Below are 22700 nucleotides of genomic sequence, written 5' to 3' on the forward strand. Positions count from 1 at the left end.
TTCATACTGCCTTTAACTGGGGCAGCATTAACCTCTTGAGGTTGTTTGTCAAGCACCAGATTCAGTCAATATACATCCATATTAGTTGCTGCTTTTACAAAATGGAATGTAACTCGTGCATATCAACAGTGAAGACGGCATCAGACAAGTGTTGTTTTTTTAACGACGAGACAGATCTATTCACCAGAGATGTCATCATCATACCATAGAGTTTGGCTGTGCGTGAATACATCCAGGACAACAATGCAAGGAGTCATGAATGAACAAGTCACACTCCACACAAAAGATGCCGTCACATACTGTGCAAAGGTAAACCTGCAAAGGACAAAAACAAAAATACACATTTTAGCGATAGCAATATGTGTATGGGCAAACTGGAACATCCAATACACAGAATGCAGAATTCTGAAAAGTAAACAAGATATATCAATTACCCCCACTGTTAGTCAGTAGGATTTACTGCATGTTCCTGAAACAAACAGTCTGGTAGAAAAGTTGCAGAATGCACAGGGTTTAAAGGGCTATTCCCATCTCAGCAATTCCTGACTGGGATGAGAAACCCATGGTTGGTTTCCAGACCACCTTGCTAGGTGCCCCTAACTCCTGTGTTACAGAAACAGTAGTGTGCTGTACTACGCCCATTTACTTCAATGGGAGTTATGGAAACAGTGTAATGCTGAAGCACTCGCATTTTTCCAAAAGTCCTGGCAAGGTGGTCAGGAAACCATCCTGAGGTGCTGCTAATACAGTGTTTTCAAGAAAATACGACCCTGTCTTATATTAATTTTTGCCCCAGAAGAGGCACTGCATCTCATTTTCAGGGGATATCTTATTATATTTACCTAGCAGGCGCCGTCTGGGTCCCTCCCGTTGATCTCCGGCGCACATGCTTGCAGTCCTCAGCTGACGAAAGAAGATCGCTTGCTGGTAATAGAGTGGGAAACCCCACCTTCAGCAAGCGATGGCTCTGATTGGTTCCCGAGCGCCGTGGCTCAACCAATCAATGCACCGCTCAAGGAACTAATCACAGCCATCACATTGGTTCTCAAGCGCTACAGCTGAGACAATTAATGCAGCGCTTGATGAATTAATGTGATGGCTGTGATTGGCTCTTGAGCTCTGTGGCTTAGCCAAATCAGAGCGATCACTTGCTGGAGGCAGAGTTTACAAACCCCATTACCAGCAAGCGATCTTCTCTCGGTGGCTGAGAACTGCAAGCAAGCGCACCAGAGCTCCATAGACTAGCGGGAGGGACCCAGGCGGCACCTGCTAAGTAGCGAATTGTTTTTTTTAATGTGGTGTAGCTAGGGCTTATTTTCGAGACAGGACTAATAGTTCACCCCCTCTGAAAATAAGGGTATGGCTTATTTTCAGGGAAACACGTTATTAACTAACCAGATTTCAGCTATTTTTATCAATACAGGTCTGAAAAAAGGCAGCATTCTTCTTTGCAGACTACAGAACTAATTCATGAGTCTCCATGATAAATCCTTATATTCTGTATGTAAAGGAAAACTCTGCACTCCAACAGCATTCGACTTTTATTTTTATTTAGTGACCAATGCAAAGAATATATGACATTGCGGCGGAAACATCTCTGACCTTTGCTAATACGATGGCAACAGATATCAGAAGAAAATACTGTTAGAGGGTTAGCAGCACTAAGGTAACAAGCCTGCTATAACTTATGTTCTGTTCCCAAGTATAACTTACCTTCTAACAGTATGTTCTTTGATCTTTGCTGCTGATCTTACATTACAACTCTTCATGCTCTGTGCTTTGATACATTGGTCTTGTCATAAGGATATTGCATGGCTGCGAATCATGATCTCCATCAAAGTGCCAATATTCCATTCAAATTCATCCACATCAACGTTCATATTGTATCAGCACAATGTCCACGCCAATACACCCAGTGCCATTTTTTTTTCTCTTTTAATCTACACTAAAAGGGACTCTCACCTACCACTTATGGTACTTCTATTTTACTCTAAGAATAAACTGCTTACTTGTTGATCCTTCAGTTCTCCATCACAGCCTCGACAATACCTTAAAAAAGTGAAATAGTGTAAGTACTTCTATGCCATCTGAAGAGAAATTTACTTTACTGAAAGAGTAAAAAAATAAATACCAAAGATGTGTACCCCCTTCTTGACTAAAGTTTAATACAACTCAGCGCATAATGCATAAAGTGAAGACAGAGAGAAAATACATTTCCCTCACTTTCCTAGTAAAAGCTCCGCAGCACTGGCTCAGCAAAACATGAAGAAGACTAGTGGTCAGAGGACGTGGCTCACTTTATGCCCACATAAAAACTGTGGAGTATGTGCAGCAACATTTGTGGAGCGCAGCAAGATTATGTGAAGAAGTTGATGAGCATTTGGATAGAAGAACTAATGTACAGCCTACAGAAACACAGATGTGGGGGTGCATAAAGGGTGATTTAAGAGGTCACACGTTTAACTGAAATGTGCCATTTTTATGCCATTGCTGCCATCACACTGTGCCATCACGCCTCCAGATCCCACAGCAAATACTGCCCATAGGACATGCAAGGAAAAAGCTTTTCCTTGCCCACGAGCGGAAATCAACTGCAATTTTCCACTTGGGTGGGGGGAAAATCAGAGCATGTCCTATTCTACTGCGAGACTTGCAGGGACAGCTTCTATTGCAGTCAACGGAAGCCATCCGTCCCACTGCGAGTCATGTCGGAACCGTGTAATCGCCGGCGCGACTCTCTGCACTGCGAATGTGCAGAGCAGAGAGAGAAAGACAAGACAGGTACGTGGGTGTCAATGCCAGGGCACAGGGTCTGGTTCTGCTGCGAGATTTCGCAGTCAGAATCTGACCCAGCGGTGGGCATGAGGCCTAAAAAGTCAGTTTTAGGGTCAGCATAATTCCTGTGTGATGATATTACATGGATTCTACCACACAAGCTCTTCATGGGGAAGACAGACATTTCTATCACACTTACTGCTGATCATTGAGGCTCGTCACACATTTATAATGTGTGACAAGACTGTATACTTATAGTATGTAGTTTATCTAGATGAATACAGAAGATAATGGCAGTGTCCTCCTAGCAGGCTGAGATGGTATTGTCTCTAGCTAGTCATGTGATGCTGTGCTGATGTATCATGGGAATGTTAGCAGAGCACAGAGAAAGTGAGCAGGGAGAGCTTCAAATCAAGATTGTGACTGATAAGTATCAGACAGGAGGCTGCACTGCATGGAAGTGACAGCAATATGCATATGAGACATCCAGAGTGTGACAGGCAATCAGGCGAGGACAGGGTTGGAAGAGTAGCTATTTAAAGCTGAACTATCACATTGCAAGTGGTATTTGATCAGCAGGCAGCATGCTATAGAGCAAGAGAAGCTGAGCAGACTGAAATAGAATATAAAACTGTATTGGTAACAGGCAGTTATCTGTATACGCACAGTCATACAGAGACATCGGTCAGTCACTCCCTAGAGCCGACCACTATCCATAGAATGAGCAGAGATTTTAATCAATAAAATACAAGATACTGTATCTTTTCCTATAAAACCAATACAGTCATACCTCTACTTTCATTGCCTTCGTCATTCGCTGGTTTCCAGTTTTGCCAATTCTTCAGTGAAGAATCTTGCCTCTTCTTTCGTTGCTTGCTTCTAGTTTCACCGGTGGTTGCCAGCCCACGTGACCTCGCTGCTGACGTCACAGTCATTGTTGGATTGCTTCAATCACAGCTACTCATGGATTAAAGGCTGTGATTGGAGAATCCAGCACTGCCTGTGATTGGCTGAGCGAGCTGTCACTCAGCCGACTCAGCCAATCAGAGCAATCTCTTGCTGGAGGCAGGAGATTTCAATCCCTCGTCACTAGCAAGATGTTCAGCCGGCTTGATAAGCCTGCACGGAGCTCCGGAGAGTGGCCCCCGGGACACCGATGGCACCTGCTAGGCGAGTATATTGAATTTATTTTTTCTGTCAGGCAGTGTAGCTAGAGCGTTTAATGCTGCCAAAAACATGGTACCAAGTTGTGCCTCATTTTCAGCAGCACTAAAACTGCTGCCCATTCATTTCAATGGGCGACGCAGGGCCGAAAACGCTTGTGTGAACAGCCCCACTGAAATGAATGGGAGCGCTGTACGTGTTTGGTGATGCGCTGAAAAAGCAGCGCTAAATGCTGTACAAAAATGTGGTTTGGTGTTTTTTGGAATGTCTAGAACAAATTAATTGGATTTACATTGATTCCAATGGAAATAATTACCTCTAGTTTCATTGGTTTCAAGTTTAGGAGATTGCTTTCGGACGGATTACCAACGAAACTAGGGGTTTGACTGTATATCAACTTGCTCAGCTCTTCCTGCTCTATAACAAGCGGCCTGCAGATGTGACAGGTTCAATTGAAGTATATATCACAGAGGAAATAGTCTGTGATATATATAAGCATGGTATCATCATCTGGTATATTTATCCCTACATTACATACATATTTCAGAGTTAATGATCTTACTAAGAAAGATTACCTCTCCCCTTCATATTCTGCAAGGGCAATTTCTTTAAATGCATCCAACGGAAACAAGTGATGGTATGAGCGAGCCAAGTGAGGAGCAGACACTAATGTAAGGCCTACAAAGACAAAGAAATACGTGAAAGTTTACAGTTCGGTTTAGTTGAAATGAAGTTGCCGAGCAGAAGACAAGAAAGTCATAAAGTTAATCCAAAATAAATTCCCAATAATTTACGCAATCCAAAAACTATTCAACTGTGGAGGCGACAAACTCTGGCTACCCTTATGATTGTCTTCTTATTCAGTGGGAGCATTCCTTGATTTTCTACACTACTGACTTGTATGTAACATGATACAAGGTGAAGAACCAGCTTTGAGGAACAGCAAGATATTTTTTATCGGTTGTTGACATTAAAGAGCACCTGCAATTTCTATTAATGTACAGAATATGTGATTCTAAGCATTTTTGCAATAGGTTTTAGAGGCTGAGAAATCAGTCTTCACCTAGCTGTATAACAGTAGGGGGCGCTCCATACAGCTGTGTCTGTACCTGCTATCCAAATCCAAGTGAAAACATGGCATTGCAAAGCTGGAGAAATAGTGGCTATACCGGGTGAAAAAAATGTCTCTTGTTATTTTATCCCAGCCCCTGCCTTTGGACAGTTTTTTTTAGGTCCTGTAAGCCCCTTTTAGGCCTCCTTCCCACGAACGGATTTACGCCGCGTAAATTTGCGGCAAAAATCCGCTGCGTTGCCCCCTGCTATTAGGTTCTATTGAACCTAATAGCACAATGCTCACGGTGCGGAATTCCACCGCGGAATTTCGCACCGTGAAATCTCCGTCCTCACCCGCGGCATGCTCTATTTGCCGCGGGTGTACGCGCTGACGGCTTCCATTGCAGTCAATGGAAGCCGTCCGTTCACGCTATCTCCCGTGAAAAAACGCTTCCCCGCCTACCGCCGCGCATCATATGACGCGGCCGGCGCATCACGTGACACGGCCGGCCGCGTCATGTGACGCGGTGGGCGTGTCACATGACGCGACAGCGGTGGGCGGGGTAACGTCTTCACGCTATCTTCCGCTGGTAAGTATGGGGTCTCTGGGGGGCGCCGTGACGGGCTTCACTGCGGAATATTACGCGGCGGAGCCCGTCACGCTCGTGTGAAGCCGCCCTAATTGTAATATATTATTTTATTATAATCATTGGTTATACAAGAGTCTGCCATCTGCAATAATGTAATCTACCTTTGCATGATGCATACGCAGCTACTATACGGAACACACAGGGCATAAGAAACTAGGAAGGCGGCCAGGTAACCCCATCTCCTATGCTGTAACCAGTAGGAGGGAGAGCTGGATGCCGCTGCCATGGACACTGTGATAAATTACTTGCACCAACAATGTTTGCATGAGGCCGTCACTACACCAGGAAAGAACATGCAGAATGAAGATGTTGCCGCTGTCTGCTTTGGATCCTGCCTCCTAGTATACGTTATCAAATGTGCAGACACCGACAAAATGGCATTGTACAGTGGTATTGAAATAATTCGCTCTACCCTCCATTTGTATACACCCAGAAGGTGAAAAAGGTGTGAGGTCAGCGGCATGGAGAGGGGCAGGACAAATTTACTGCAACCATTTTATAAGTTGCTAGCAGGGGCGTAACTATAGGGGCTGCAGGGGATGCGGTTGCTCCCGGGCCCAAGACCAAAATTTGCTTGCCTTAAATACAGTAAATGGCAAACAACTGAGAAGAACATCAGAAGACTCTCCGATCGCTGTTGCCATTTTTAAACCTGCAACTGACACTTGAAATGGAACAGTAGTATCAAATGCTAGTCCTACCAAGGGAAATACAGGAAGGAAATGCTCCACCCCTACAGGTCATTTGAATCATTTATTAAGATTGTGTATCTATCTTCTCTCTCAAAGTGGAATATATAAATGGTTACAGGTCACTCCGAGTTTATGATTCCTTTTAATTCTGAAATGAATATGCTGTATACTTACGGCAAACTTTGCATTCCACGGGCAATTCGGAATATTTTGCTTTGCATTGTGGACAGAAGTAACCACCGAGTGTGAGGCCGGGTTCACTGCTACTATCCAGGTGACTACAAGAAAAGAACATAAAGATGGCTATAAAAATTCTTAATATAACCAACATTGATTTGACAGTCATGTACAGCACTGTGCAAACCGGTTTTGTTTTTTTTTTAAGTCTGGTGCTGGAAAAAGCTGCAAAGTAAGGATGCTTTCAGAAATAGACGTGTTCATAGTTTATTTTGGTCAATTAACAAAATGCAAGGTAAATGAATAAAAGAGAAATGTAAATCAAATCAATATTTGTGTGACCGCCCTTTGCCTTCAAAATAAAGCATGTTTTTCTAGGTACACTTGCATAAAGTCAGGGGTTTTGTAGGATTATATTCAGGTGTATGATTAACCAATTATACCAAACAGGTGATGATCATCATTTTTATATGTAGGTTGAAACAGTCACTAACAGAAACATCTGTGTAGGCGGCTTAAGGGCTTATTCACAGCGACGTATATCGGTTGGGTTTTCACGCCTGGCCAATATACGCTGCCCCTCTCTGCAAGGGGAGGAGGCAGGCCGGGCTGGGAGCTAATGCATTGAGCTCCCACCCCCTCTCTGCCCTCGCTGTTTGCAATGTGAGTGGTGTGGGCGGAGCTAAGTGCCGCCCCCTCCCATTGCAAACGGTGGCAAGGGGCAGAGAGGGGGTGGGAGCTTAGTGCACTAGCTCCTGGCCCGACCAGCCTCCTCCCCTTGCAGAGAGGGGCAGAGCATATCGGCCGTGCGTGAAAACCCGACCGATATACACCCGTCTGAATAAGCCCCAAAACTGGGTGAGGAACAGCTGAACTCTTCGACAAAAGTGTTACGGGTCATACACCACGGCAAGAATGAGTGCAGCAACAAGGCACAAGGTAGTTATATTACCACAGCAAGGTCTCTCCTAGGCAAAAATTTCAAAGTAGACTGGGGTTTCAAGATGTGCTGTTCAAGCTCCTTTGAAGAAGCACAAAGAAGCGGCCAAAGTTGAGGACCGTAGATACAGTGGTCGGCCAAGGAAACTTAGTGCAGCAGATGAACGACACATTGTGCTTACTTTCCTTTGAAATAAAAGGTAACCAGCAGTGCCATCAGCTTAGAACTGGCAGAAACCACAATCCATTCCTTTAACGTAGAAACAAGACCAAGCGACAGCTATGCACAAAAACATAGGAACTGGGTGCAGAAAAATGGCAGCAGCTGCTCTGGACTGATGAGTCAAAATGTGAAATATTTGCATGTAAGAGCAGGCAGTTTGTTCTCTGAAGGGCTGGAGAGCGGTACAATAATGATATCTGCAGGCAACAGGGAAGCATGGTGGAGGCTCCTTGTAAGTTTGAGAATGCATTTCAGAAAATGGAGGTGGAGATTTGATCAGGATTAACTGTGTCCACAATGCTGAGAAATACAGACAGATACTTATCCATCATGCAATACCACTATTATTCTGTAACAAGACAACGACCCCAAATATACAGCTAATACCATTAAGAACTATTTTCAGTATAAAGAAGAACAAGGAGTCCTGGAAGTGATGATTTGGCCCTCACAGAGCTGTGATCTCATCATCATCTAGTCTGTCTGGGATTAAGAGACAGAAGGATTTGAGCAAGCCTACAACCTCAGAAGATCTGTTTGGAACAACCTCATTGCAAAGTTCATTCAAAAACTGTGTGCAAGTGTACCTAGAAGAATTCATGCTGTTTGAAGCTAAAGGATGGACACACCAAATAATGACTTGATTTAGATTCCTCTTTTGCTCTTTAACTTTGCATTTTGCAAACTGACAAAAATAAACTATTAACACTTCTATTTTTCAAAGCATTCTTACTTTGCAAAATTTTTTGCCCACCTGACTAAAACTTTTACATAGGACTGCATGTTAATCTAAACATTCCCAAGCTCTTTCACACAATAAAGGGCCTTTTAGACGGATATATAATTGATATGAATGCTCGTTTCAACATCCATTCACCCAATCACTACCCTGTGTGAAGGTGCAAGCGATCAGCCGATAAACAAGCAAACATTCGTTTGTCAGGCGATCACAGCTTTCATGCGGCACCAAAAATTATTTCTTGTCTGCAGCACATCACTCTGTATAAACAACGCTTTCACACGCCGCATGCATGTAGATTGCAGAGAAAGGAAAATCAGAATTGATCAGCTTCTTCTTTGTTTGTTTCATTAAGTAAGGCAATATATACTTACGCCATGCTAAAGGATGGCTTTGCATCTTGATTAAAGAGAGAACCCATTGTATGCTGAGGGAAGCCTAGTACAAATAAGGGAATATCAATTAGGACCACATATAGATCTGAGGTACTCATAGGGCATAGGGAGAATTTAATGATACACAATGATAGCATATTGTTAGGACCAACCACTGGGACCTCCGGCAATGACCAAAATGAAGTAGTGCTAGGAAAACATTGGGCCATTTAATTTCATAATGGCTCTTCTTGAACTTTTCCAGATCCCACATATTTAGCTATTGACCACTATACCGCAACCACACAGAAAAGTCAAAAGGGCCAAACAGGAGATAAAGTGACACAGCAACACCCACTAATCAGACATTAATGAGATATCTGTCCTGAGACCACTTCTTTAAAAGCATACCTACCATTACAATATCATTTTAGTAGTACTAAAATACTGAAGGTTGCGGGTTCAATCTCTGCATGGTTCAGGTAGCCGACTCAAGGTTGACTCAGCCTTCCATCCTTCCGAGGTCAGTAAAATGAGAACCCAGCTTGCTGAGGGGTAAATATGACTGGGGATGGCAATGGCAAACCACCCCACAAAAACAGTCTGCCAAGAAAACGTCACGATGTGACGTCACCCTAGGAGTCAGTCACGACTCGGTGCTTGCGCCAGAGGACTTTACCTTTTTTTAACTAATATCAGTAGTAACATGTTGGTTAATGTTATGGTGCTACCACTAGGGGCGCCAATTTGTAGAGTGCTGTATACATATCAAATATGTTTGTATCGAGGAAGAATAACTGCACTCTGTACCAAAAGAAAAAGATCTATAATCTGTTTAAAGCTGCGAAGAACGCTCCAAATAATGAATGCTGCTGCTGGATTCTTAGAGATGAAATGTAAAGGTTAATACACTTTAAGGACTGAGAACTACAAAGGAAGAATAGAAAAGAGAAGACGTTCTTATGAATACTGATGTATTTCATAAAATGTTTTCATGATACATGCATATTACATTGCTTAGCATGAAGAGGTATTACTGGTCACATACCCATGCGTATTAGAGAGCACTCAGAGCTGTTACTGGCTGGAGGAGGACTGACGTGGTGCATCAGAAGTTCTTTATAGTGACTCTCATCCAAAATGACATGATAAACGCCTGGTAAACATACCATAAGAGTCCAATATTATCAATAGGACAAAAACATTTGCAAAGAATTAGCATAATCCTACAAATCATACCAAAATGTAATATTTCTATTTCACACACTCAGAAGTCTAACATATAATCCACTGGAGTAGAAGATGCAAGGTACTCAGGCTATGATTTCTGCAAGGGAGAAGTTTAATATGTCTTAAAGCAAATCTCCAGGCAAAAGAAATGAGTTTTGCCTAGGAGTTCTGGTACTTCACCGTCCCCAGCTATTGGTACTGCTCAGCACAAACCCTGCTGTCTTCTTGCAAGCCTCAGCTCTAGCAGGTACCGTAAATAAAACTTCGGGAGGTGAAGGCTTTCCAAAGTAAAGTAAAGATGTAAAGATGGATTTTTCTTCTTTTTTCGCATAAAGCTTTACATTGCTAGTATAATTTACCAGTTAAAAGACCATTTTACAAAAAAGACAGTAAGGCCACAAAATAACTAAAATCTCACCTCCAGTCTCCCGAGTGAGCACAGTGCAGACACGCACCTCCGCAGAAAGCCCTATGACAGATACCCTTATTTTGCTAGCTTTCAGGGACTATCAGAGAAAGAAAAAAAAAGTTAAAATAAAATATTATATCTCATGAAATAAGCATTTGGGCATAATTTTATTATTTTATTTCTGGCTTTCAAAGCTTTTTACTGTACATTTCCTGCATCACCTGAATAGTTTGGGCACAAATGCCTATCCGTCTTGCATTGTGTACATATTACAAACATCATTATGGCATAGCTCACATCACATACCTTGATAATATCATATATATTGGATGGATCACACGTTGTCAAGCTGCTAAAAATCACCAAGATTTCACGACTTGTGTGTCCTGGCATGTGTCTAAAAAAGATTTATTTAAAAATGATCAGTTAATTACTTGTTACTAAATATCTAATATTTATATAGTGATCACCACGAGTATAAGATGTAATGCACATGAAAAGATTATCTAAAAGCAACAAAAATCCAACACAATCAAAAATGGCCTATCATGTTGATGTCAAGGGGTTGTCAAGTTGTAAACGAAGGACAACCTATCCTCAGCAAAGGCCATGAATTGTAGATTTTTGGAGTCCACTGCCTGGGACCCCTGCAGATAAGCTGTTTTCTGGTTCGATGTACTCATGAACTGAGTTGAATTCTGCAGGAAGCAAACAGCTCTGTTTCACTGTAGTGGCCAGACATGGTATTACAGGCTAAGTTCTCATGCACTTAAATAGAAACACTGCCTGTAAAACCAAACCTGGCCACTAGAGTAGGAATGGAGCGCGTGCTTCCTTCATAAATCAGCTCAGTGTAGGAACGTACTGCCCCAGAGGACAGCTTATCAACAGAGGTCCTGGGCAGCGGGCCCCCACTGATATAATATTGATGACCTGTCCTGCAAATAGGTCATCAATGGTTTACAACTGGACAACACCTTAAAGTAATAGGAACCATAGAAATTAACAATCCAAGTTCAGCTGTCCCCAACTTACTTTTTTCTGTGTGTTCGCTTACAAAGTTCATTTAAATAGGATATCAGCCAATGAGGCGCAGACAAAATAAATTAAAAACTAATATAGCAGAAAAGAGTACACGTAAGCATTTTTTTGTACCAAATACCATCAAAAAGGTGCCTATACATGCTGCGGTGATTATGAACCTTAATTGATAGCATGTATATGGTATTTTGCTGACAGATACAACTTGATTCCCTAAAACCTCCTAAATAGTATGTCCCTTCTGGTCATGGCTGTTGACTGCCCTCACAGTATCTTTGAGCAGGCTGAGATCCTTGTACTATGACTACTGTAAAACGTCCCCAAATGACAAATTTCAGCCATTTTGATTTTAGTTTTAAAGTAACCAGATACTGACTTTAGTGTCTGCAGCGCAAGGTTGAGGGAGTTGTAGAGAGAAGGCTCGCCACTGCAGGTCATGTCTACAGCTTTCTTCAATGCCGTTATGTGCTGCCTTGGGTTTCCTAGTGAATTTAAAGGGAAAAAAATTAACAAGTGAATGAATAAGTCAACTGTCAGAATTAAATTTACATCTGTGAAACGCACATTTTTAGGGATAATTATCAATTTAGCAACATAGTATCTTAGGGATGACTTTATCCACCATTTGTGCAAGAATTCTAGTAGAAAAAGAAAGAAAAACTTTGGTACACATCACCCAAATATTTGCGACTTATTTTTATGCCATGCTTGCCACTTTTCAGGAAAGTGTGTTGGGCATAGCGAAAGGGATGTAGGCCAACAACAAATTTAATAAAAATTTACACCAGAAACTGGCAGAGTGCAAATCTATGCCGGCTCATAGATAGTATAGAGTTGCTTTTTTGGAGCATAGACTGGCTAAAGATGAGCACATTTACTAAGAGGCCCGTGCCTCCTAACACATTTGGGGCATTTTATTGCAGAGCATTGTCACCATCTTTAGTACATTTCCTCCACAGTACATTCATCCAGTTCAGTTTATTATTTTGCAATGTTAATCCAGGGAAAACCCATGAGCTAGAAGCTAATTTTCCTCATCTTAGGGAAAAAAAATTGCTATGCAACTCCTAAATAGCAACCAGAATAACTAACTCCCTGGATCAACAACAATTTATCCAGAAATTTAGTGACCACAACTTGTAATTATCACACTTAATAAAGGCAACCAGGCCCACATCCTTAGGGCTCCTTCACATGGGCACTGCGATTTTCAGCCGGCCGCATCACGGCTGCTGTGTGGCCGAAAATCGCACGAACGAGGGGCAGCCGTAATAACGTCACGGTTGCAATTCCCATTTTAACGCCCATTCAAATGGCCGAGGCTGTGGCGCATATACGCCGCAGCCCCGGGATGCTGTCGGGTGGGGGTGGGAAGGAGTTTAGCAGAGAATCCGTAGCGGGCCTGATTTTCCCCGTGGACATGAGGCCTTACACTTATGCAAAGCTGGCCTAAGCCAGAATGCTAAGATCAAAAAGGACAAAATGCACGCAGATCTTACCAGCAAGCTCCGTCAGCTTCTCAGCCCTTTTATTTCTCGTGACAAGAAGCCCAATCTAAATTAAATAAAAAGTTATAATTATATATACCTGATTATCATCAAAATTATACACACAAACTGGATTCATTCAATGTAACTGCATCCTTCAGATTTCTAAACAGCCACTTTAGCGCAAACTGGTATGCACGAAACTCACAAAATGTATAATACAGTATGTCTTAAGGCCCTTTTACACGGTACAATGATCAATATCGGCATTCCAAACCCCCGTGCTCTTGCGGGGTTTTGAACAAAAATCGTCCCGTGTAAAAGCATACAGAAACTGAATGACTGGACGAGAATCATCCAGTTTTAAGCATGCTTAAAATCCTGAACGATCATCATTCATTGTAAACAGCAGCTTTGAGCGATCCAGCGATACTCGCTTCTGTGTAACAGCATGGGAGCGAGTTTATATGGTGACCAGTGTTGGGCAACATTTGCCCGACACTCATCCCATGCAAGAGGGCCTTTACTTTTACATAATGGATAAGGTTCTGACCTGTAACAAGATATTGGATGAAACAGACAATACAGAATAGGAACCAGAACAAATGTCATATGGGAAGCTGAACAATAGTAACCCAAGAACGAAAAAGGACAGAAGTACCGCACCTATAAAATACAGAAGTGATTGCTTTTCTTACCTACAAACAGTTTGGATAACATACCTGACTTATAGGGTTCTGATCAAAGTATTCATCTACAAAATACTCCAGCAACTAAAAAAATACATGGAAGAAAAATAAATAAAATGTTACGGTGTTTTTTTAAAAAAACAATAGAAACCCTCAGCTCCTTTTAGGCTGCATGCAGATTGTGTTTGTGCCATACATTATATAAAAACTTCCAACATACACGCTAATTGTGTCCATAGAGGTCCATTAGATGAAGGCCAGAAAAGTATTCTTTTGGGCTCTGTTTGGTTAGACCCTCTGTCAAGAACTACATTGCTGTCATCATATAGAGTATGCCATCAGATTAAAAAGGGTTTTCCCACAATTTAAAATTGCCTCACAACCACTCTGCCCTTCCCGGTTGCTACTGACCAGGACATGTGACTGCTGCAGCCAATCAATGGCTTAGAAGGTCATTCCTGCGGCCTGTGATAGGCTGCAGTAGTCACATGTCCTGGTCAGCAGCAACCAGGAAGGACGCAGAGTGGTTGAGAAACAATATTAAATTGTGGGAAAACCCCTTAGATTTGCACATATAATAGCTGCTCTTAGTTAATGGAGATATTCTACCAGGACAAACCCATTTAAGAATATGGAAGGAAAGAAATAAGTATATTATGTGCAGCCCCCCCTGTCTATCCTATACAGCCTGCAGTTAGAGGAACATAAATAGCAAAAGACAGCCATTTAAGTCATTATCAACCCAGTTAGAGGGATCCCCTTATAGGCAGCCATGCAGACAATAGAATGTATGTGATTTGGGCAACTTGATTTAATAAGGGTTAATAGGACAGAAAAGGAGACTAGGTCTAACATTGGCTACTGGAATATATGAGCAACTTCTCTACCCTTCATGATCAGTTGAGCTGTATAAAATTTCTCCAAAAAAGTTCTGATATTTTTAATTATGTAATCTCGTCTACCGAGTCTCCAGAAGTACAAAAGATCAGATATCTAGTCATTATAAACCCCACCTTCTACTGACAAACTGTGGACCCTTCTGTTTACTCTGCATAGCCGCAAACAGATGTAAATCACAGGCATTGTCACTCTATTGTGTGAACTTTACTGACCAGCGTGAAAGCATTAATATTTCAGAATGGATATTATTTATACATTTTGGATATTTTAATATGTTGAAAAAAATAAACATTTTTAATAAAAATGTTGTTTAAAAATATGAGATTTCATGTAACAGATTGCCTGTAAAAAATATGCATATTTTATGCAAAAAAGAACGAGTAACAAAAGAAAAATAATTGCTTACTTTCAAAGTACAAGCAAGTCGGTTGGGTTTCAGGTCTTGATCCTCCATTGTTCTGGATCCATCAATGATCACAAACATGTGACGCATCTAGTAAGAAATGTTGGCTTATTTTATATGTACAGCCCATAACAAAGGGTTTACAGTGTAAATGTCTAGAAAAATAGTCCACAGTTTGTGCTTACCATCCCCAAACGAACCTGTCCATGGTGTTCAAACACTCTGTAGAATTAGACACAAGTTAAATATTATGTATTTTAACTACTAAAAAATGAAAAATTACACTCGGTTACTCCTTATCGCACTTTCAGATGACATTTCAGAATAAGCTGCCGTGTGTGTACATTAGGAATAACACTACTCCTAGCCATTATGTAACTTGTATCTGGTATTTTTCACCAGTTCCCCTCTAGGCTTCAGCTCTAATTTTCAGTTTTTCCTAAGCTGGTGGGTGGAGACTAGCTGCTAGATCTCCCATAAACATCCCATAGAGAAAAGGAGATCCTACTCCCCTCTCTCTCAGGAGCACACCCTCAGAAGCCGCATGGAGGACATTATAGATCAGTACTGAGCAGAGGTTGTACTACATATTTTTCATAAATGTAGAAATACTCCTCACAGCATTTTGGGAAGTATTTTTAGCCAAGGAGATGGACACAATTTGCAGTAATTCAAATTAACAAAAGATAGGCATAAGTGAGGTTAGGAACTTGATATTTACCAATGGAATCTCAGGTAACAATAATATAAATTTTAACAATGCTTCCTGTATAAATCAAGAATTTAGAGAATTCTAAACCAATTTTACCAGTTTTAAAGATTTGTGAAGTCACATAGGTGACTGTAGCCTAAAATAAATGCAGAGAAAAGCAGTTGCCACATTTGGATGCACATAGCAGCCATTTAATAACAGCTTTCATTTTGCAACCTGCTTTGGAAAACGAGAGCTGCAATGTAATTGGGTGCAATGGCTACCACTTACAATATATATGCTGCTGGCTTACTAATATGGGCACTGCGTGGCAACTTACCTTAGGTACGGAACCTGTTGCCCCATAGGCTGTGGCAGAAGAATAAACCGTTTTTTTTTGTTGTGCACTGCAGTTGCCCTGCACTCATTCCCCTCCCGGCTTCTCCTTGCCACCTTATCCCCAGTGCTGCTAGTAGTTAGTGAGAATTTGTGCATCATCCTCCTGCCCTCTTGCCATCCTGTCTTCCCAGCTCCTACAGGAGAGAACAAGTTGACCTAGAAATTGCAGAGTCCACTTAATACTAGAAGAAGTTGATCCCTGGACTATCGCTGTAATACAGCTCAATACTGCTGTCAGTCTCATGTGTAGAAACTTACACTAGGCTGTTTTCAAAACATAACTTTGGGTATTAGCCTGGGTTCACACAGGGCGGATTTGCCGCGGTTTTGCCACGCGGAATTTCGCCGTGGCAAATCCGCCCGCAGCCGCTAAACTCGGGATTAGCCAGCCATGTGGACGAGATTTCACGGGATGACCAATCCGCTGCGGTAAGTCCGGCTGAAACAGCGGCTGCGGCAGCCGCGGTTTCAAGAGATGCAGCATGTCTATTTATTGTTTACTTCCGCCGCGGCCGCGCTCTCCTCTATGGGAGCGCCGGTCGCAACGGAAAAGCGAGCGGCCGGGCCGCTTCAAAGCCGCCGCGGGTTTTTCCGCGGCGGCTCTCCCGGCGGAAATCTCGCGGTTTTTGCTGCGGCCAAACCGCGGGATTTCCGGCGGGAATACGCCCAGTGTGAACCCAGCCTAAGGCCTTCCTCCCACACACGTTTTTTTTTTCCGCGAGTAGCGTGGCGCTCCCATCGTTTTCAATACAGCCTCTCAGACAGGCGCTTGATCGCAGCGCTTTCCAGTGCCGCAATTTTTTGAGCGGAGTCTGTTCTATTTTAGACATTTAACTCACCTCATCCATGATGAGGAATGCTAAACATCACTGTGGCCGAAAGCGAAAGTAAATTGCAGCACTTTCTAAAACGCCTGTGTGAGGGAGGCCTAAAGGTGTCATGAGTCAGATATGAAAAGAGAACTGTGGTGTGACAACAGCAGAGTTTCTGTGTGTCTCGCCCTCTCTGCAGCCGTTTCCTCCCTTGTCCATAGACTTCTGTAACCTAATCTCTCAGTGAACAGATTCCTGTGTATAGATTGTATCAAAGAATTCAGAGTGGCTGATCAATGTAGGAGACAGACGGAGGAGAACAATCTGATTTGTGTCGAAAAGCATATTTTCTGTAATAAGATAAATTACAAAGTTTCCTATCTTTGCTCATAACATTGATTTATGAAAAAATGTAAATGATAGTTACTATTCAATGTAATAACAAAACATAAACAGAAGCAAAAAAAGAACAAGTGCTTGACGTTTGCCATTTTTAGTCATTACACAAAATTATTATTTGCTTCGCTATTTTGCAAAACCCCCTTTCAAGTTGTCATACACACAATGACAAAACTAATGGGTCACTCTGGCAAAAACACATTTTTCCATCCCCCTCACCTGATTGCCTGTCAAATTCTGAAGGCCTACTCTGTATATTCCAGCCACTTCCCTGAAGTGGCATCCCCCTTGTCTCATGCTTATCAAGTACCATCTTGAGGCTATGTTTTACTTTAAGTCTTACATCTATCCCATGATGCATCAGCACAGCTTTAGCTGAGGCTGTACAATTTCTGCCTGCTGGAGGGGGCTGTTTAATTATCATTATCTCCTAGATTTACCTAAATAAGCTACAGACCGTAAGTATACAGTCGGAAGGATGAGCTGTGATCTCCTTTATTATAACTGTGTAACAGGAGCTATGTGATCATCATCAATAGCTGTGATAGGAATGTCTGTGCTGGACAGAATTGAGATCACATGACCAATGAGGAAAAAGATGCTGAGACTTTCAGACAGAAGGAAATAACTAACCAAGGTAAAACTGGCCAACTTATATATAGTGGGGGATAGCTACATAATGAATAGAGATGAGCGAACCTACTTGTTTCGAGTAATTACTCGATCGAGCACCACAATTTTCGAGTACTTCCGTACTCGGGTGAAAAGATTCGGGGGGCGCTGGGTGGCGGCGTGGCGGAGCGGGGGGTAGCAGCAGGGAACAGGGGCCAGCCCTCTCTCTCTCCCTCTCCCCCCCACTCCCCACTGCAACCCCCCACTCACCCACGGCGCCCCCCGAATCTTTTCGCCCGAGTACGGAAGTACTCGAAAATCGCGGTGCTCGGGCGAAAAAGGGGCGTGGCCGAGTAGGTTCGCTCATCTCTAATAATGAATGAATAAAAGAAAAATCACTGGAGTGGCCCTTTAATGTGGATGCCTGATATTGTTGCGAGAAAATCGCCAGTGAATCTCCACCTCCCTTGTAGTGTCATTGCTCCAAGGTGTGCCCTCCGGTGGCAGAAACATTGTTTGCAGTAGCTCTCTGGCTAATAGAAGTTGTTTAAAGCAGGGAAGCCCCTCCGTTATATCTTAATGTGCTCCAAATCAACACACAGTAGAAAAACTCGGCTGCAGAACTAGTCAATTAAACCGGCATAAAAACTTTATAGCGACTTTTCTACCCATTTTGCAGTAGATTTCACCCTTTGCATTGCAAATGGATAAATTCAGCTGCCAAAATCCGCAACAAGGACTGTAAGCTGCAGATTAACTGTATGCCTACAATCTGTGGCAGAACTTTTCCATATTGTTTCCATATACCAGTAACATGCTTTGCAAAAGTTATGGATTTTTATGCAACTGATATACAGTATGTGTACACGGCCTAAGAGAGCATATGGACATGGTGTAATAGGGCATATGGAAGTGGTTCTACAAAAGACAACATGAGCATGTTCTCTTGTGTTGCGGGTTCACATCTTATGAAATGTCATTACCTTTTCCTCTTATCCTTGAACAGAATCTCATCAATTGTGGCCTTCAGTGATCCAGATTCATCTTCTTTGAGAACCTCCCTTTAGCATGGACAAACAACTCATTGGTTATGTCCATCATTGGTTTTTAACAAAACAAAATCCAAATATGTAAGCGTCTTACCATGTTCTCTCGTAGCCACCTTCCCATCGCTTGGTTCTTTCTGGTTCTTCATCCATTTTTTAACCAAGAAAATGCTGGAGACTTCTCTAGGAGAAGAAAATCTGAATCATGAATTAGTACATTCCCACTCTGCTTAATAAGGTGCTAAGACAGAGGTCCCAACCTTTTGTACCTTGTGAGCTGCACTCAACTTTGAGTGATCGTCGGGAGTCACACTCAACTCAAAAACAGAGGAGAGAAACTTTTAGGCCAAGGCTATACAGCATCTTCTCGCAACACAAATTGCACAGCCAAAGAGCGTTCTATTGCTGCCCTATATCACTGCCTAACATAAGTGAATGTGGTTGTGTGGCGACATGCCAGTTGCTGCGACTCAACAACTGAAAGGAATCCAAAGCTGATGGATTTCTTAAGATGTCAGGTCAATTTGCAAGTTGTACCGCAACAGCATTCACTTATAGACAGATGTAAAGTAGCAGGGCCATAGTGCGATCTTTGCCACATAGCAAGAGGTCGCGAGTCACATGTGGGTCCTCAGACACTGGTTGGTGATCACAGTGGTCAGTCAATAGTAAATAAGCGGACATTTCAGCATTATCCAAAAAAAAGAAGTAAAAAACTTACTATAGACGAATGCAGGACTCTCTAGTGGCATCAGGTACATATGAGCTTGGAGACAGGAAAACTGCGCCATTAGCCCAAATGACACAACAAAAATATTGCGCAATTTGGCTACTAGCAACTTTTAAACAATACATCAGGCTCCTAGTGATTAGTCCACTATATTCCTGACGAGTGCCCTCTGCGTCTTTCCCCACACCTATCACTAGTAGTTGATGGGCTGCTTGTTAAACCAACATCAGTAATTTTGACGTACGTCCCTGCTGGACTGCAGGTCTCCTGACCCGAACTCTGAGTCTCACAGATTCCTATGATGCTCGGAATTGGAGTCAGGAGACTCGTGATCAGACCAGGACACTTGCTTGTATTATGAAATCATAAATGCGCCCTGCTGTGTCACCAGCCTTAGGCTGCCTACGCATGGGTAAGCGCGATATCAGGCTAAGAAACTTGGCTTCATGATATCGCGCGGGTCATCCTGCATTTTACCCACAAAAACGTCTCGGAAAGCATGTGCAATAAAGGATGGGAAGTGTTTTCCATTGATTTCAATGGGAAACCTCGCATCACATTCGCACGCAGATGGCACGCATTGCAAGTGCCATCCAATGCATTAAAGGTCCCATGGAAATCAATTGACAATGTGTTCCGAGGAAAGTGAAAAGATAGAGCATGCCACCATTCAATGCAAAAATCTCACGCGAGTTTCTCGGCCGTGTGAAAGCAGCCTTAGGATAAGATCACACATGGCAAAATTCTTGCAGAAAGTGTGCGGTCATTAAAACTGGGTTTTCAGACATTCATGCACAGAAACAACCCCATTCAAATGTACAAGACATATTTCGACCAGGATAGATCATCAAGTTGATCGCCAAGGATCTGACGCTTGGGAAGCCTGGCAATCAGGTGTCTGGTCTGCTGTCAGTGCAGTGGGGTCGGATATCATCTCCATGGTCAGAGCAGGAAGTTCTGGAGGCGGCTTCACTGTCACTGAAATCAAGCAGGGCAAAGCCGTCTATGGCACTACCGGCTCCCAGTGAAATCCCGGCGACCAACTATTGATGACTAAGGATAGGCCATCAATAACATTTATCGGGAAACAGCCTTTAAATCTGATTTTGCACATCTGGCTCCAAAACCTTCCAGCAAACAGCTTTCTTTGCTGAGGAAAGATTCAGCCAGAATATTCCAGTGGACTGCACTCTATAGGGGAAATCCAGAAAGACATGGCAGCCATTGAGATATAAGGCTTAGGGCTGCGTCTAATGAGCGTACGGTAATAGTGTATTGCATGCGCAAGTTTTGTGCGTGTAATATACTGTACCAATATCCGACAGTCGGCTATGTTGCCGCTCACACGAACTGCGTAATTACGCACACAAGATAAATCGCAGCATGTTCTATCTTGGCTCGTATTACACGCGCATACACGCCAAAAATAGTACATGGGGATGGGCGGCACGCAGCCAGTATGAGATGTCATAGCATACTGGCTGTGTGCCGAGCGCATATATCTTGCAGCCTGCATGCTGTGAAATATGCTCATGAGAGCCCTGCCTCAAGCCGGCTGCGCACAGGCATATTTGCAATGCGGAATCCAGAGCAGGCGTCCGCCTCCGAATTCCGCAGCAAATGCTGCCCATAACATGCTATGGAAAAATCCTTTTTCCTGCACACGAGTTGAAACCAATTGCGATTTTCCGCTCGCGGAGGAAATAGCAGCATGTTTTATTTTTGTGTGGGCACCGCATGGATGGCTTCCTCTGAAATCAATGGAAGCTGTCCAATCCGTGGCCCTTCTACAATTGCAATTGTGGAAAGGTAGCAGATTCTGCGTCATCGCCAGGCGAAGAAGCGAAAAAAGCATGGGTTTAAAAAAGAAAAATCTGTACTGTGCATGTCCGACGGCTCGCTGTGCGGACCATCCGGAGTACAGAAAAGAAGAGGATACGAGTGGTACGTGTGGATGCCAGCAAGGCACAGGGTTGGATTCCGCTGCGGGCGCCTGCATGTGGAATCCGACCCGGCCATATTGATATACAGACTGCTGGAGTCTGCCAGTATAAAAGCTGCTTTAGTTCATAGAGGGGGATCTCGAGCCGGGGATCCTCCTCCATGTTGCCCGTCTGCCCTAACAGTACATCCGTCACCTACATTTCTGACATCCAAGTGGCAAGTTATCAAGAAGTAGCTAACAGATGGGAAGAGGGACTGCAGGACCATCATACATGGGGTCGTATACGGTCTGTAACCATGGAGACACGGAGCTCTGCAAAGCAGCTCTAGACACAAGATGTTAGATATGTAATTTAGATTATTTGCAAAGTTGGTATATATATATATTTTTTTTTTTTTTTTTTTTTTTTTTGACACATGGAAAAGTTGCAAAAGTTTACATGCCCTGTAAAAAAAAATAATAAATGAATAAATAAAAACAGATTTCTGTACAATGTGACATCTGTTCACTGCAGTAAAACACACAAAACATTGTGCGCCAGTCATAAAAGGGACGATGGGTCATTTACTGCCAGATGCCCCCATAGGGTGTATAGACAACCCCTTTAATTGATAGATTTGTTACTGTCAAAACCTCCACCTGCACCTATATTATAAAGTCAGCCTCATTAGGCAGTAACAAGAAAGAGCACCTACATTGTACATTCCAGCTGTTTATTAACAGATTTATACAATAGGGGTACACCTAAAGTAAATATCCCGTATACTAAGGCAATACTCAGGCCATGACGTACGAGGGAGAGATATACATGTATGAGAAAGGGATGAGAAGCCTCCATTGCACAGCAGTGTACACATAAGACATGCAGTCCAGCCTGACCGTACACATATGTACATACCTCACACACAGAACACCGGGCACTTCCGCAGTGTAACCGAACTAAACTCCCCCGGAAACATTAGCGCGGAACAGACGTTCCGGACGCTTGTCCTGGCTAGCTTGTTGCCTAGTTACCGCCGCAAAGCGGAGGCGGCAGCGACGGCCAATTATCACCCTAAAATCTGCAGAAATCATGAACTAACGTGTCATTTCCACAGAAAACATTTACCTCAACTATAGTA

The 22700-nt window shown here is 42.8% G+C and overlaps 1 protein-coding gene across 2 annotated transcripts in view; it reads right to left on the bottom strand.

The window, feature by feature from the left end:
• The window catches only part of LOC136627652 (general transcription factor IIH subunit 2), a 23650-nt gene extending 1142 nt beyond the window's left edge, over positions 1-22508 (bottom strand). Inside the window, exons 1-16 of one of the 2 annotated variants that reach the window (XM_066602926.1) lie at positions 22478-22508; positions 19002-19087; positions 18842-18919; positions 15131-15167; positions 14949-15035; positions 13676-13726; positions 12966-13020; positions 11843-11948; positions 10732-10822; positions 10435-10522; positions 9835-9942; positions 8787-8850; positions 6509-6612; positions 4515-4617; positions 2010-2049; positions 1-315 (exon numbers count right to left, since the gene is read on the bottom strand). The exon at positions 1-315 is cut by the window's left edge and continues 1142 nt beyond it. In XM_066602926.1, coding sequence (XP_066459023.1) covers positions 199-315; positions 2010-2049; positions 4515-4617; positions 6509-6612; positions 8787-8850; positions 9835-9942; positions 10435-10522; positions 10732-10822; positions 11843-11948; positions 12966-13020; positions 13676-13726; positions 14949-15035; positions 15131-15167; positions 18842-18919; positions 19002-19057 — 1185 coding nt within the window. In that variant the 5' untranslated portion in view covers positions 19058-19087; positions 22478-22508 and the 3' untranslated portion in view covers positions 1-198. Of the gene's footprint in view, positions 316-2009; positions 2050-4514; positions 4618-6508; positions 6613-8786; positions 8851-9834; positions 9943-10434; positions 10523-10731; positions 10823-11842; positions 11949-12965; positions 13021-13675; positions 13727-14948; positions 15036-15130; positions 15168-18841; positions 18920-19001; positions 19088-22477 lie in introns of those variants that run through there. The other variant, XM_066602928.1, reaches the window with a different exon arrangement.
• Between the last annotated feature and the right edge of the window lie 192 nt (positions 22509-22700).

Source organism: Eleutherodactylus coqui, chromosome 5 (assembly GCF_035609145.1).
Source record: "Eleutherodactylus coqui strain aEleCoq1 chromosome 5, aEleCoq1.hap1, whole genome shotgun sequence".
NCBI classification, from domain to species: Eukaryota; Metazoa; Chordata; class Amphibia; order Anura; family Eleutherodactylidae; genus Eleutherodactylus; species Eleutherodactylus coqui.